Source organism: Schistosoma haematobium, chromosome 1 (assembly GCF_000699445.3).
Source record: "Schistosoma haematobium chromosome 1, whole genome shotgun sequence".
In the NCBI taxonomy this organism is placed as follows: domain Eukaryota; kingdom Metazoa; phylum Platyhelminthes; class Trematoda; order Strigeidida; family Schistosomatidae; genus Schistosoma; species Schistosoma haematobium.
The window spans coordinates 57,476,639-57,489,350 of record NC_067196.1 but is presented as its reverse complement, the minus strand read 5'-3'; the positions used below and the strand labels follow the sequence as shown (position 1 = coordinate 57,489,350).

The window sequence follows — 12,712 nt, the reverse complement described above, 5'->3', positions numbered from 1 at the left end:
TTAATGTTGACCATAATATCTTTAGGACATTAACTAGCTGATAATCTAAACTTTGATAACCAGGTAAAAGATTGAATCGATTGTTCACTAACTGAAAAGTCATCCTACATTATATTGATTTAGTTTTGTAGTTTACTTAAAAGAAATATATAGTTTTATGAAGATTTCTTTTTTCTTTTTAACTATAGTGAAGCGATTAGTTTATTATTCAATGTAATTTATTTAATAAATCACTCATACATGTAAGAAATAGCTGACATAACTTATTTCTATCTTTTGAAATTAGCTCATTACATTTTTATCATTCACTAAACGTTAATTACATAATATCATAGTGATTGAATAAAAAAAACCTTAGTAAAAATTTTGCATTTGAATTAATCCTGATTAGTCATGTTGATAATTATTTCGTAAAATTTCATTACAAAAAACTTTCTCCTGTAGTGTCATTTATTATGTTAAGCCCATATAACTTATTCTGGCTTTCGGACAGGCAAATCTACTCATTCTGTAGTGAACAGAACATGGGCGGGGACAATCGAATTATATTTAGCACAAAATTACAAAGTTAATTGGTAAAATAGAAAAACCATACTATAATACTTAATTTGCAAAATGTCCAATAGTTGTTTCGAACTTCGTTGTTCTTGCATTTCCATACTAATTGGTTTCTATTCCCGTTCTTCCTTTCTTGATCTTCCCCATCTTCTGCTGCCAGATATTACATTCCTGGCTCGCGTTATATACTACTTATATCAATATAAGTAGCACGCATCACAATTCTACTTCAGTCATATTTTGACTTTGTTAATTATTCGCTTATCAACCTTGACTGTTTTTGTATGAGTGTATGTGTGTGTACATTTCTTATCCTATTCATCACATGTCTGTAACTTATTTTTGTGTAACTATAAATATTGATTAACGCTTTACTAAAGGGAATTCACTTACCCGCCATCTTCACTGCGTGCCGTTTCGCTTCGTATAAAAAATATATGTATTCAAAAGTCCATTCTCGTTATTTGAACTATTTAATTCCGTTATTGACTAACTCGATTTAAGTCGATGATTATGTACGAGAATAGGCGACATATACATTTCGACAACAATCATTCATAAGATCTACTTGAAGTCAGATCTCGGGCCACTAAAGTGGAGAGCCCGTCAACAAACATCGTCCGACCTAAATGACGAAAAAATAAAGGGTCCCACTAAACTCCTAATGGTTGAGACGATAAACTTTTAACCGTTTAATAACAAGCTCCCTATCCTTCTACATCTATTTCTGTTTCGAAGGCTAGCTGAATGTTTTTACTAGTCTCCAAATATAAAGTATAACTCAAACCCAATCACATAAAGACTTTTTTTAATGTCGGTATCTTATTTCTCCAACAGTTATTCATTTAAACATTCTTATATTTGCTGCTTTTACTGTATCTTCATTTCATTTAGTAAATTTCATTTTTAAAATGTGCAAATATTTGTTCTTTATATATTTTATTTTCTTAGCTAAATGATATTTCTGTACATGCTGGATGTATTGATGCTTTAATAGTATATATAACATCATATGGCCGTATGTCACCATCATGTAAGTTAATTTGTGTGTTTGTTTGTTTTTCATTGTTTCCAAAGTTATTTTTATTTGAGCCCTAGAGTAGTGATTTCATTTTCAATTTATAAGATAGATCATTAAAATTGAGTCAGTAATCTAAAGTTATTATGCTCGTTGCGAGACTTCAAAACCGCAAGTTTGATCCTTGAATGAATCGTACGTTTACAATTTAAAGTAATCTCAAAATAGATCGAGGAGTCATTTAATGCTCTCTTATTCCCAAAGAGTTAATGATAATTTCGGGTTGTTTCAGATTATGGTCCAACCTAACTTTGGAAACAATATATCTTTCTCTATCTCTGATCTATATATAAAAAGTAGTTATATGGAATTTATTTTTGATTAGTATCAGTTCCAAATCCATTGACGATTGTCTTCGGAAGACTGACTATAGTGTAATTGTAATATATATCCTGTCAGTTTAGTTTACTTTCATAACGAATGTCATTTCTCCATTACCGTAACAAATGTCAATAAATAAAACGCATGACATAATATTTCGATTATATGAATTTAGCATTGTACCAAGTCTCCAATAGCTGTAAAAAATATCCCAATAAACTACTAACCGTAGTGTTCGTATTTTTCTTGTTGTTAGTGTCAACTGTTTAGTACGGTAGATACTTTGCTCGTCTAGTATCATTGTGAACATCAATACTGAGATCCAGGTACAGTTGACTAATAATTTTAGCACATGAAAAAAACACAGGTTTTCCATTTTCCTACTAATCACTATCAGGGATATTATTTTCAAAATCAATGTTTCTGTATTTTGTTTTCAACAAAAAAATGAGGTTTTTACATTGTCGTTCCTTTATTGTTTGTTTGTCCGTTCTTTTCTTTTTTCTTTAATGACAGATTATTTATTTTTCGAAACATTTCTTTTTATGTATCGTTCATTTATGACATCTGATGAATTAGTGAATCGTTTGATAACGCGTTATCATTACTTTAGCCATCCTCCACGTTATTTATCACATTTGACAAATTTATCTCATGAGACCAGATCTAAAGTCTGTACGTCTACTGTGTCAATTTTAGTGACTGTGGTAAGATTTCGTTTTTGATTATTAGTTTGATATTACATTGATTTATAGCTCTATAATCTTATTGTAAGTGTTTTTTGTAGTGATTATTTACGGGATGCTCGAAGTTTTCCCGAAATCTAAGTATTTGTAACGTGATCACACTTTCTATGAATAAACTAAGTTTATAGTATTTTAATTTCTAAATTTCATCCCCCTCACATTTTGTATCTTTTAAAGTCATGTTACATTAACTTACCTCTGTCATGCATATATCTGGTCATCAAATTATCTCAATTATTTCTTCATAATAACTGATGACTTACAATTATATCAGACCGTGGTATTTTAGTATCTACGTCTAAATCATCATACTATTGCTACTGTACCAAAGAATACATATCATTTGTGTGTAATGCAATAGAAGTTAAGAGTTTTAAAACGGGTTCTTCTTATAATTATTTAAGGTAATAGTCCTAGAATATTAAGTTAATTTTATTACAATCTAACACAAATGTAAGTTTAGAAATAAAAATAGGATGCGTGAATCCTCCACACTAGGTTGTGATCATATTTAACACAAAAAAGATAGGTTAAATTATTACCAAAGCAATTGAAGGTTAACTACTTGTTTTTTTGGGTATAAAAGTTAAGTTGAAACCCAATTGCCATGGCTTCTACTAAATTCAATAACGTGGAATTGGACGTTTAATTGAAAACTTTGAATCAATTCACCACATCCAATTTGTGCCCCTTGTCTAGTGAATGACATGCTACTAAACTATGTAGGCAATTACCTCCTCGAAGGCGTAGATTTTTTGGAATATGCCCATGAAAACGTGAATTGTTTTTTTAGCGAGTTAGTTTTCTGCGGGATGGGGTCGCTAACCCCACGCCCACCCTCCTCCTTTATCCGGGCTTGAGATCTGCTGTATCCCAAAAAGGGCTTCACGCGGAGTAGATTATCTAAGTAGTTGGAGTTGCATGCACATTTAAAGTAATATATGCAATTCAAGGTAACATACTGAAGTCAATGATATGGAAGCCATCTTTTCATTAATTTTCCAGTGTGAATTTAATGTTGATATTCACTGTATTGAAAGATTCGAGTATCTTGTTTGGATAACTTACGCCGCTAAGTTAAACTAAAATATCATCGGTATTCCGTACATAAAGTGTAATCTCGTTGATAACAGTATGTAATATTTTATTTCCAAATTTTCAAGAAATATATCGTCAAGGTTTTAACCAAAGGATTGCTTGATAGCATAATTTATTATTACATTGGAACTGAACGTTCTTAGTTTATATCCTTAATAACTGTGTGATCTGTGTGTATGATGTGCATATACTTTATGAGTAATTGCTAGTGATGTCAGTTGTTTCTTTCTAAGAGATAATGGTTAAAGTTAACGATATGCCATATAAAACTATTAGCTTGTTCGATGTATTAATATGACGTATTACTTCAGTAAAATCAATTTTATACGACCAGTTTTTTTACAAATCGATCCCAGTTTCATACAATTAATTCCCTTTATGAATTTAAATAAAGCAAGAAAAAATATTATGAATTCATACTATTCTGCATCAATATTCGATCCCAGTTTGTTAGCTGACCGTTGGTCCAGTTCGTTGCAGAGAAAATTAATCTTCTTTATGATTGGTCTCATTTGTAGATTAGATTTGCGTAATTTGGCCTGCTGATACATGAGTGATAGGCATACTCCAAGTGATTCATCTCAAATAATTACAAGAAAAACCTCTTTCAAAACTTTAACTCTTAAAGTGTGTCATATTACACACAAATGATTGATTAATAATTCACTTTTAAATATTATTCCATTAAATGGAAATAAGAAAACATATAACTCTGTATGTAGTTGAAAGTAAAGCAGTCAAATACAATGAATTGATCGTATTCTGAAAATATTATCGTTCTTACTTTGTTTAGATTTATGAAGGCAATCAATTGTATAAACCTTTTTCTTTGTTTTTTCTGAATCACTTCTCTCTTGATTACAATTTCATAGTATATTAAATGGAAATTATTGAATATTTTATCCATATTTCATTCCCTTTTAAGTTTGGTCTTAGTTAAATTGTTTGCTTGGTTTTGTCTCATTTCAAAACTAGGTTACACGATTAAGACATGATTTAAATGATAAATTGCTAGAAATTCTTCAAAATTTCGAAGAAACTCTTTCACAAGACGAATATAAATCACTCAGTCGAATCTTACACATTACAATTTTTCGTCAGTCACAGGAAAACTTACAAATTCATTCTAACTCAATAAACACTGAGTTAATCAATAATAATATGCGTAAATCTGATTCATTTCTATCAAATAGTGGTCGAACCTCATCACTAGGCGATGTATCATCCGATCAATCCATGTTAAATAGAATTAATGAAACAGATCAATGCGCTGAATATAATGAAAATGTTGGATTTATTACATTACCAAAGACTAAATCTAGACGATCACATGCTTTGGAAAATGTTGATCGTTATTCAGTGATTGAATCGACAGAAAATGATTATGTCAATCCTTCTTCTGCGATAAATTCACTTCCAACTAAAAGAATCTTGTTGAGTACATCAAAAAGTAGTCTTGGCCTATTGAATTTTCCTGCAAAATCTTTAGCTGAACAACTTACCTATTTAGAATGTTTAAATTATTATAAAATTAATGTAAGAACCATTTTTTTTCGTTTATTTCGTGTTTTTATTTGTTTTAATTTGATTTTGATAAAATGAAGATTATTTGATTCATTATCGTATTACAAATAATGGTCTGTGTATTGTTATTTTTTAGTTCTTTGGATGTCAGAAAACTTACAATACTTACTACTATTAGTAGTAGTAGTAATAGTATTCTTTTAAGATTAATATTAGTGTTAATTCAAAGATTTTTTAATATAAGTTACCAACAGTCAGTACTAGCTTCAACTTTTTGCATGATGATACATGCTAATTGTATACCGGACAACGTGGTCTGAAGTATGCGGAGATTCATTATCATAAGAACTCTTAGTTACAAATTTATGATTTACTCTTTCTAACCATACAGTTTTTACTAAATGTGGGCACTCCATTGTTCTGTGGTTTTAAGTGTTACACATGCACAACGCTTGTGTACTACGATTGAGATGTACAAATATGGTTACGCGGGTTTGTGTTTAGAACAAAGTATGACATTAATCCACTATTAGGATTAACTAGATGACGATCTACAACATCAGATTCGATTTCTTTCTAATAGTCGGTCAGTTTTTAATAGTATGAACACAATATTATTACTTGGCGAAAATTCAAGCTCGACTCTCTGTTTCCTTTAATTTTCAGGTTTTTGAACTGCTTGATATTTCAAAACTAGAGCAAGGTAAAGCACCTGGTGTAGCCGCTTGTGCACATCATTTTACAATGCTTTCTAACTGGGCCACTTATCAAATTTTATCCTTGACAAGTGCATCTGATCGTGATAAGGTTGCAAATCGTTTATTGGATGTTATGGAAGTAAGTCGTTATTTAGCCTTATAATAGCTTTCAGTTTTCATTTTTGCCTAGAAATCAGTTTTAAAAAATCTCAGACAACACTAAACACTTGTCAATAAAATAGTTTTTTGTAGCGTGTAATATTTATCACTCTCCAGAATCTTTTATTGATTGTTCCCAGTACCTTACTACAAATAGTGTCTTTAAAAAATTAATGATCGATCTACTAATTGTAATTATAGTGCCGTTTACATTTGACACCATAAATTATTCATCAAATATATATTGTAAATTAGCATTACCTTGGTTTTTAATTTTTCTGTCTTCTAGCACTTGTACAAACTCCAAAATTTTAGTTCCTACCTGTCTTTACTTTGTGCATTTCTCCTAGTACCAGAAGCTTTGTTTTCTCGAAAAACACTCAGTGTAAGTCAGCTTGTTGATAAATTTCTTCTTTATATGTTACATGTTCAATGTTATTTTTGTAGTTTATAAGAATTTGTATGAAGATTTATCCTAACACTTTTAAGAAAGTTAGGTGTCGATTCAATGAGCGATATTCGATGCATAAAGAGTTCGTTATTACCTTGAAGAACCTCGATTTAGACTCGTTGATAAAACATTGGAACCGTTTATTTTCAACGATGAAATTTTCTCAAATATAATATTATATCTGTTTATCATTAGGATTTTATCTCTTATTGTGTTCCATATATTCACTCAACCGATATTTTCAGTAATCGCTAAACTTTAAATTCAAGTGATATATAATTCTTGAAATATATTTCCATTGTTTACTGTCTATTACGTGATTTGGCTGAAAAGAAATTGATCATGATGAGGTATAAATTATGTTCGACAATTTTATTAAAGGAAAGCATCATAACAGTGTTACTGAATTTTACATTGAACTAATTTCCTTGTCTATTATGAAAGATACCATTTCAATTAATGCAATTCTTTATGTCATAGTCAGTCAGTCAGCTACAACGTAGGACCAGGCACATATATGCATCGATCCAAGTTGCCATACCTCATTAACGCAACACCGAATTCATAGAAGTAGTTACTTCGATGGTAGTAATATATTAAAGAAAGATTGTGTATAAGGATATAGTACATAAAGAAAGAATTAGTTGGTAGAAAGAAAGATATAGAGCAATTTTAATCTCACAGTTTAAGGGAAAACAGTGTTTATACACCTACGCCATTGTGATCAATTCTGAGCCATGTCACCCAGAGTCTCCAACCATTGGTTACAATGGTCGTACGAACCTCAACCAAGTAGGCTGCATCTACCAACATGGCTCAGATCAGAAATTTGTGACTTTATGAACCGATGCCAAGTTTTGGTTTGACCGCCCTTAACTATCTCCCAACCGTCTCCAACACTAGTCAGCATTGCACACCATGGTTATTTTATTTAAACACATAAACATAGGTACAAGAAGGCACCTAATAGATGTGCGCCACATAAATCATCCAATTTGTGTGAGGGCTAGGATACTGCCCGGTTGCCCAAACCGGAGCAGGTGGTTTTCTTAGGGGGGCCACACCCCGAACCTTCGACATAGAGGTCTAACCCACAAGGCAGTGGAGCAACGTAAGGAGATGCGGTCCTGTGGTATCCAGTGACCAACAATTGGTTCATACAACTTTCGTTCCCTCGGAATCCTGGGGCCCATGTGCACCGGTGGTTTGGAACCAAGGTTTTCCAACCCCCCTGGATGTGCCCTCCTTGTCCACCAACCGGGTTAAAGCGCCAGACATTCGCCTCCCATCCTCTCCATTTTGAAAACAACACCCCAGCCACGAGAAGGCAGTGAGTAGGACTTCCCTCGCAGAGGCTATATACACGTGGCCATGTGAGAGCATTTCGAGAGGGAGAGTTGACTCTCCCAACTCTTGGCCCGTATCAGGGCATTTGGAGGCCACACCGTGGTAAGCAGTGGCTTTATATTATAATTCCTTCTCTATCAAAAAGATTACATAAATTTCTTCACATTACTCCTCTCAATAGCTAATACTTTTTTATGATTACCCACCTTTGTACAAAATGCACATACTCTATATATATACATATTTAATTATCACGTTTCTGTCCTTTTTTGTGTCATAGCGTCTTAGTCGGGTTACGCCGTACATGCAACCGCCTTACTTTTCAAAATATCGTCGTGACTTAGAAGCAGCCAGTCCGCCATTAATACCATATTTAGGTTTAATGCTGCAGAATTTAATTGTCCTAGATCAGGGTAATCCATTGTTTTTAAAGACTCTTCCAAGTCAATTAGTTGATAAATATCAATCATGTCATGGCCCTATTATAAACTTTTGGCGATGTTGGAAACATTTTCTGATCATACACGTTTTTGTCAAACAAGAGAAAATGGATCCTGAAAAATCGTAAGCGATCACTGTTTGTTTGTTCTATTTTAGACATAATAATATAATTATTAAATAAGATTCACACGCATACAAATGTAATAGTATTGTACAATCACCATTAGACTGACCTTGACTTCATTGCTAGAAAATAGCTGGATATTAATTTTGATATTGTAACTTATTGTAAATTATATACTGTTATACTGATTATATATAATCAACTCGGTAGAATGACAGATTTCAGTGAGAAACAAAATCTTTGGGCTCATTAACTAATATACCCTCTGAAATTTATACTTTGGCTGGAACTCCTTATTAGGTTAAACGAATAATTATCTGGATAATTACCCTGACTAGCAAGCTATTATAAACCAGTTATCATTGAAAATCTGCTTCCTTCTAGTAGTAGATTACCCTGTACAGCCCACTCACCACTTATGGCCATCATGTCTTTCAGCTCGTCAGTTACTTTTAGACCACTATGTTTGCACTCGATAATGCTTCGTTTTCTTGCTTTTATCTAACTATCTTTAAATCTGCTACTTTGGCCGAACCTTTCACCCTGATAATAAGCACGTAGCTAGCGTTTGAAGTTGAATAAGTACTAATAAAATCCTTTAGTGGCCCGAGATCTGGCTCCATTTGGATCGTATAACGATTGTGGTTGAAATATACATATCGCCAATCCTCGCTTATAATTATTGACTTAAATCGCGTTAGTGAATAACGGAATTGATATAAGTCAAATACGAGAATGTATTTTTGAATACGTATATTTTGTATAATCGTTGATCGGAAGGCGAAGCAAGACAAAACGACACGCAGTGGAGAAGGCGAGTGAGCAAACTCAATTTAACCAAGCGGAAATCTATATTGATAGTTACACAAAATTAATTTACAGATATGTGATGAGTAAAATAAGAAATGCACGTAAATACGCTCTTATAAAAACAATCAAGGTTAATAAGCCAATAAGTGACAAGGTCAAAATGCAGCTTAAGAAGAATGGATAAGTTGGTTTGTCCAGAAGCTAGAATAACTTATGCGGGCTTGACATAGGACCAACCACTACAATCTCTTTGGCCATTTATTTGAGCACATTTTCTCGTCGAATTTTTTCTCCACTTCTTCATAATTGTTTCAATAACTTCATGATTCTACCATGCTATTGTTATCGTTGCTTTCAGTATGCCGAAGTTGCTTAAATGTTGTTTGTTTACTTGATCATCGGTATCCTACTAGAATTAGTTTGAAGATGTGTGCTAATAGCTGATTATTAATACACGGTTAATCAACTTAGAAATGCTTTAAAAAGAAGGGGTTTTTAAGAGGTAATAAACTAGAGAAAAATGCTTCTCTTGAAGATGTGCATTCAGTTGAAAAAAATTTAAAATTCAAATGAATCTCAGTAGTCAATGTTAGTTAATAACAAAAATATCTGAGGAAAGATGGAAACAATTTGAGATCACAAAAACAAATTAATATTTCATTGACATACATTCATAAACTTAACAGAATTTTGAAGATAATTCTTTGGATGAGTTGTCACATACTGTTTGCAACAAACATAGTCGTCACATGTATTCTCTGTTATATGATGTTATTCATAAGTGTTATTTGTCAATAATTTCCCATAAAGCCCTTAAAATATCTTCAAAAGGCTAAAAATCTCTTTATTTCATTCAATACCTTCGGTAAATTCTGAGTGTCGATGTACCTATCTTGTCCTTCGATCTGATAACGTGAACATACAGACTATTTATTTTAGCATGTTTTCTCAATATTCTCAACCACTAAATAGCTTATTACCAAATTAATACCTAATAGATCCTCTACGTAGAACAACCTTGAAATAAAGCTTTGACTGTATTACCACCTTCATTGTTTACTGTTGAGGATTGGTAAAGCAGTTGTTTTCTAAAAGTTTGTTAGAAATACAAGCTCACTTATATATATATTATATATATAAATCGAATGGTGTATTTTCTTATTGTTTCTTATTCCTATCAAATATATAGTCGTTATTCGATCCGTCCTGATATGAAAATCTTACAATTTCTTGGCAATTTTAAAAATTCTTTACCTGAATCAGAATTACGTCTCTTAGCTAATCGTTTACGTCGAAGTATTTCATAATTTCATCATTTAATTATATTACAACATTTATGTAACCTATTGTTTGTTACTAATCAGCTCATGTGTATAAAATAACCTATAATATGTACAATAATACCATTGTTTTAATGTATCATTTTACTTTTTTTTTTTTAAAAAAAAATGCATATTTTGAGGTAATTTTTAATTGTAAATTTCAAGATTTTTTGTTGCTTATCATAATATCATTCATACTTTAGATTATTGTTATCAGTCTTTGTTTTAAATATATAATGAATATCTATTGTATACTACTCAAATCTTATTATTGAATAACTAATATTTGTTTACATTTAAGAGATTGGCTGTGTTATTTGTATACCTTTCTTTAAAAACAAAAAGACAAAACAATGACAATCACATATATTTCTCTCAGATGAGTTCCTCTATATATTATGTATTGTGTTGTATAGAAAAGAATATATATATATAATTACGTTTCGGTGCAATACATCATCATTACTATTATTTTTACTCATTATTATGCTGCTCAAAATTTGTAAATATTTCTCCATTGTTGAAAAGTGTTATTTTTTGTCAATTCATATGTACTTTAAAACCTATTAACTTTGTTCTTTTTTTATCATGAATATGTACAAACATTCACGTTGTTCCATAGTGGCAATATTATCTTTTCCTACTGTAGATTTTTACGGTAAAAAAAAAATCGTTCCTTCTGTTTATTACCTCGTCAACTAATGTATCATTAGTTTTTATCATAATATACTTATTTTATTATTATAATGATGATTATTGTTCATATATTTTGTTCATATGTCTTCTATTATTTATACCATAGATTTCTTTCTCAAAAAAGATTGTTGTAGTTAAAAATTTGTTATTTTTATTGTTTGTTTTCTTAATAAAATGACTTCAATTATTTAATTGATGCTAGTAGATAAGTAATGATTTTGGTCACTTAAGGATGCTTTAATGTTAATACAACTTCTGATACTATCAATACTACTACTACTACCACTACTACTATTACTAATAGTGGTGATAAGAGATCTAACGACAGTTGTTATTCATGTCATAATACAATTATTCCTTATATCTTTATGAGAAAATAAACATTTACATTGATTTTATTTTATATGATAATATAATCCAAACAAATACTTACGCACACTTTTGTTTCTTCTTCGAGATAAAACGGTTCCTTTTTTTATCCTTTTTTTCAAAACAAAAAAATGACAAAAAGATAATGACATAAACTTTCATGTCACTCAGTTTCACAAAACAAAAACAAAAAAATTTTTTTCTCATTTATTCTTAGCAATTTAAAGAAGTCATTCAATATATGTGTATAGAAAAACATATTTATCTTAAAAGAAAAAGAAAACTACTATGATAATAGTTTTTATAATTGATAAAAGTAATTTGACATATTCCCATAATCAATATTTCTGGTAATTTATTCATTCTACATTCTAATCACTGAATTACCAGATAAAATACCATTAGATTCAGTTAGTCGAATAGAATTGTTGGATTGTGAATTTACTCGTCAAATCGGTTAACTATTTATTTCAACAGTTGAGATCATGAGTCATTTGAAGCTAGATTACCATGAAAAGAAACCTGGAAGCACCGGACGACCGTTTCGTCTTATTGCGGGACTCCTCAGCGGTGCGCATCCACGACCCCGCCACCCTCGAGATTCGAATCCAGGACCTATCAGTCTCGCGCGCGAGCGCTTAACCAACTAGAACACTGAACCAACCGACATCCAACGGTGTTAATGTCTAACTTCAACTAACTCACGAAATTGAGTGACACATCCACCATTGTCTTCAGTGAGTTACTACCTCACAACTGACCCGTTTGAACTCAATAGACAAAACGGTCGTCCAGTGCTTCCAGGTTTTCCATGGTGGTCTAGCTTCAAATGACTCATGATCTCAGCTGTTGAAATTATTACAATCTCCCCCAAAAACCCCTTCTGAAACTATTTATTTCACTTTGGTTCATCATTAAGCATAAAGTAAATTATATTTGTTTTCACCTGAATTTTAGCGTAGTGACCAAA

General features: G+C 31.5%; 1 protein-coding gene across 2 annotated transcripts in view; it reads left to right on the top strand.

Moving 5' to 3' along the window:
* The window catches only part of MS3_00001696 (uncharacterized protein), a 96,151-nt gene extending 84,125 nt beyond the window's left edge, over positions 1 to 12,026 (top strand). For both annotated transcript variants that reach the window (XM_035729616.2, XM_051209166.1), the window contains 7 exons: positions 1,510 to 1,591; positions 2,474 to 2,664; positions 4,777 to 5,337; positions 5,992 to 6,162; positions 6,472 to 6,567; positions 8,261 to 8,544; positions 10,545 to 12,026. In XM_035729616.2, the coding sequence (XP_035586425.1) occupies positions 1,510 to 1,591; positions 2,474 to 2,664; positions 4,777 to 5,337; positions 5,992 to 6,162; positions 6,472 to 6,567; positions 8,261 to 8,544; positions 10,545 to 10,662 (1,503 nt within the window). In that variant the 3' untranslated portion in view covers positions 10,663 to 12,026. The remainder of the gene's footprint in view (positions 1 to 1,509; positions 1,592 to 2,473; positions 2,665 to 4,776; positions 5,338 to 5,991; positions 6,163 to 6,471; positions 6,568 to 8,260; positions 8,545 to 10,544) is intronic.
* Positions 12,027 to 12,712: the final 686 nt, after the last annotated feature.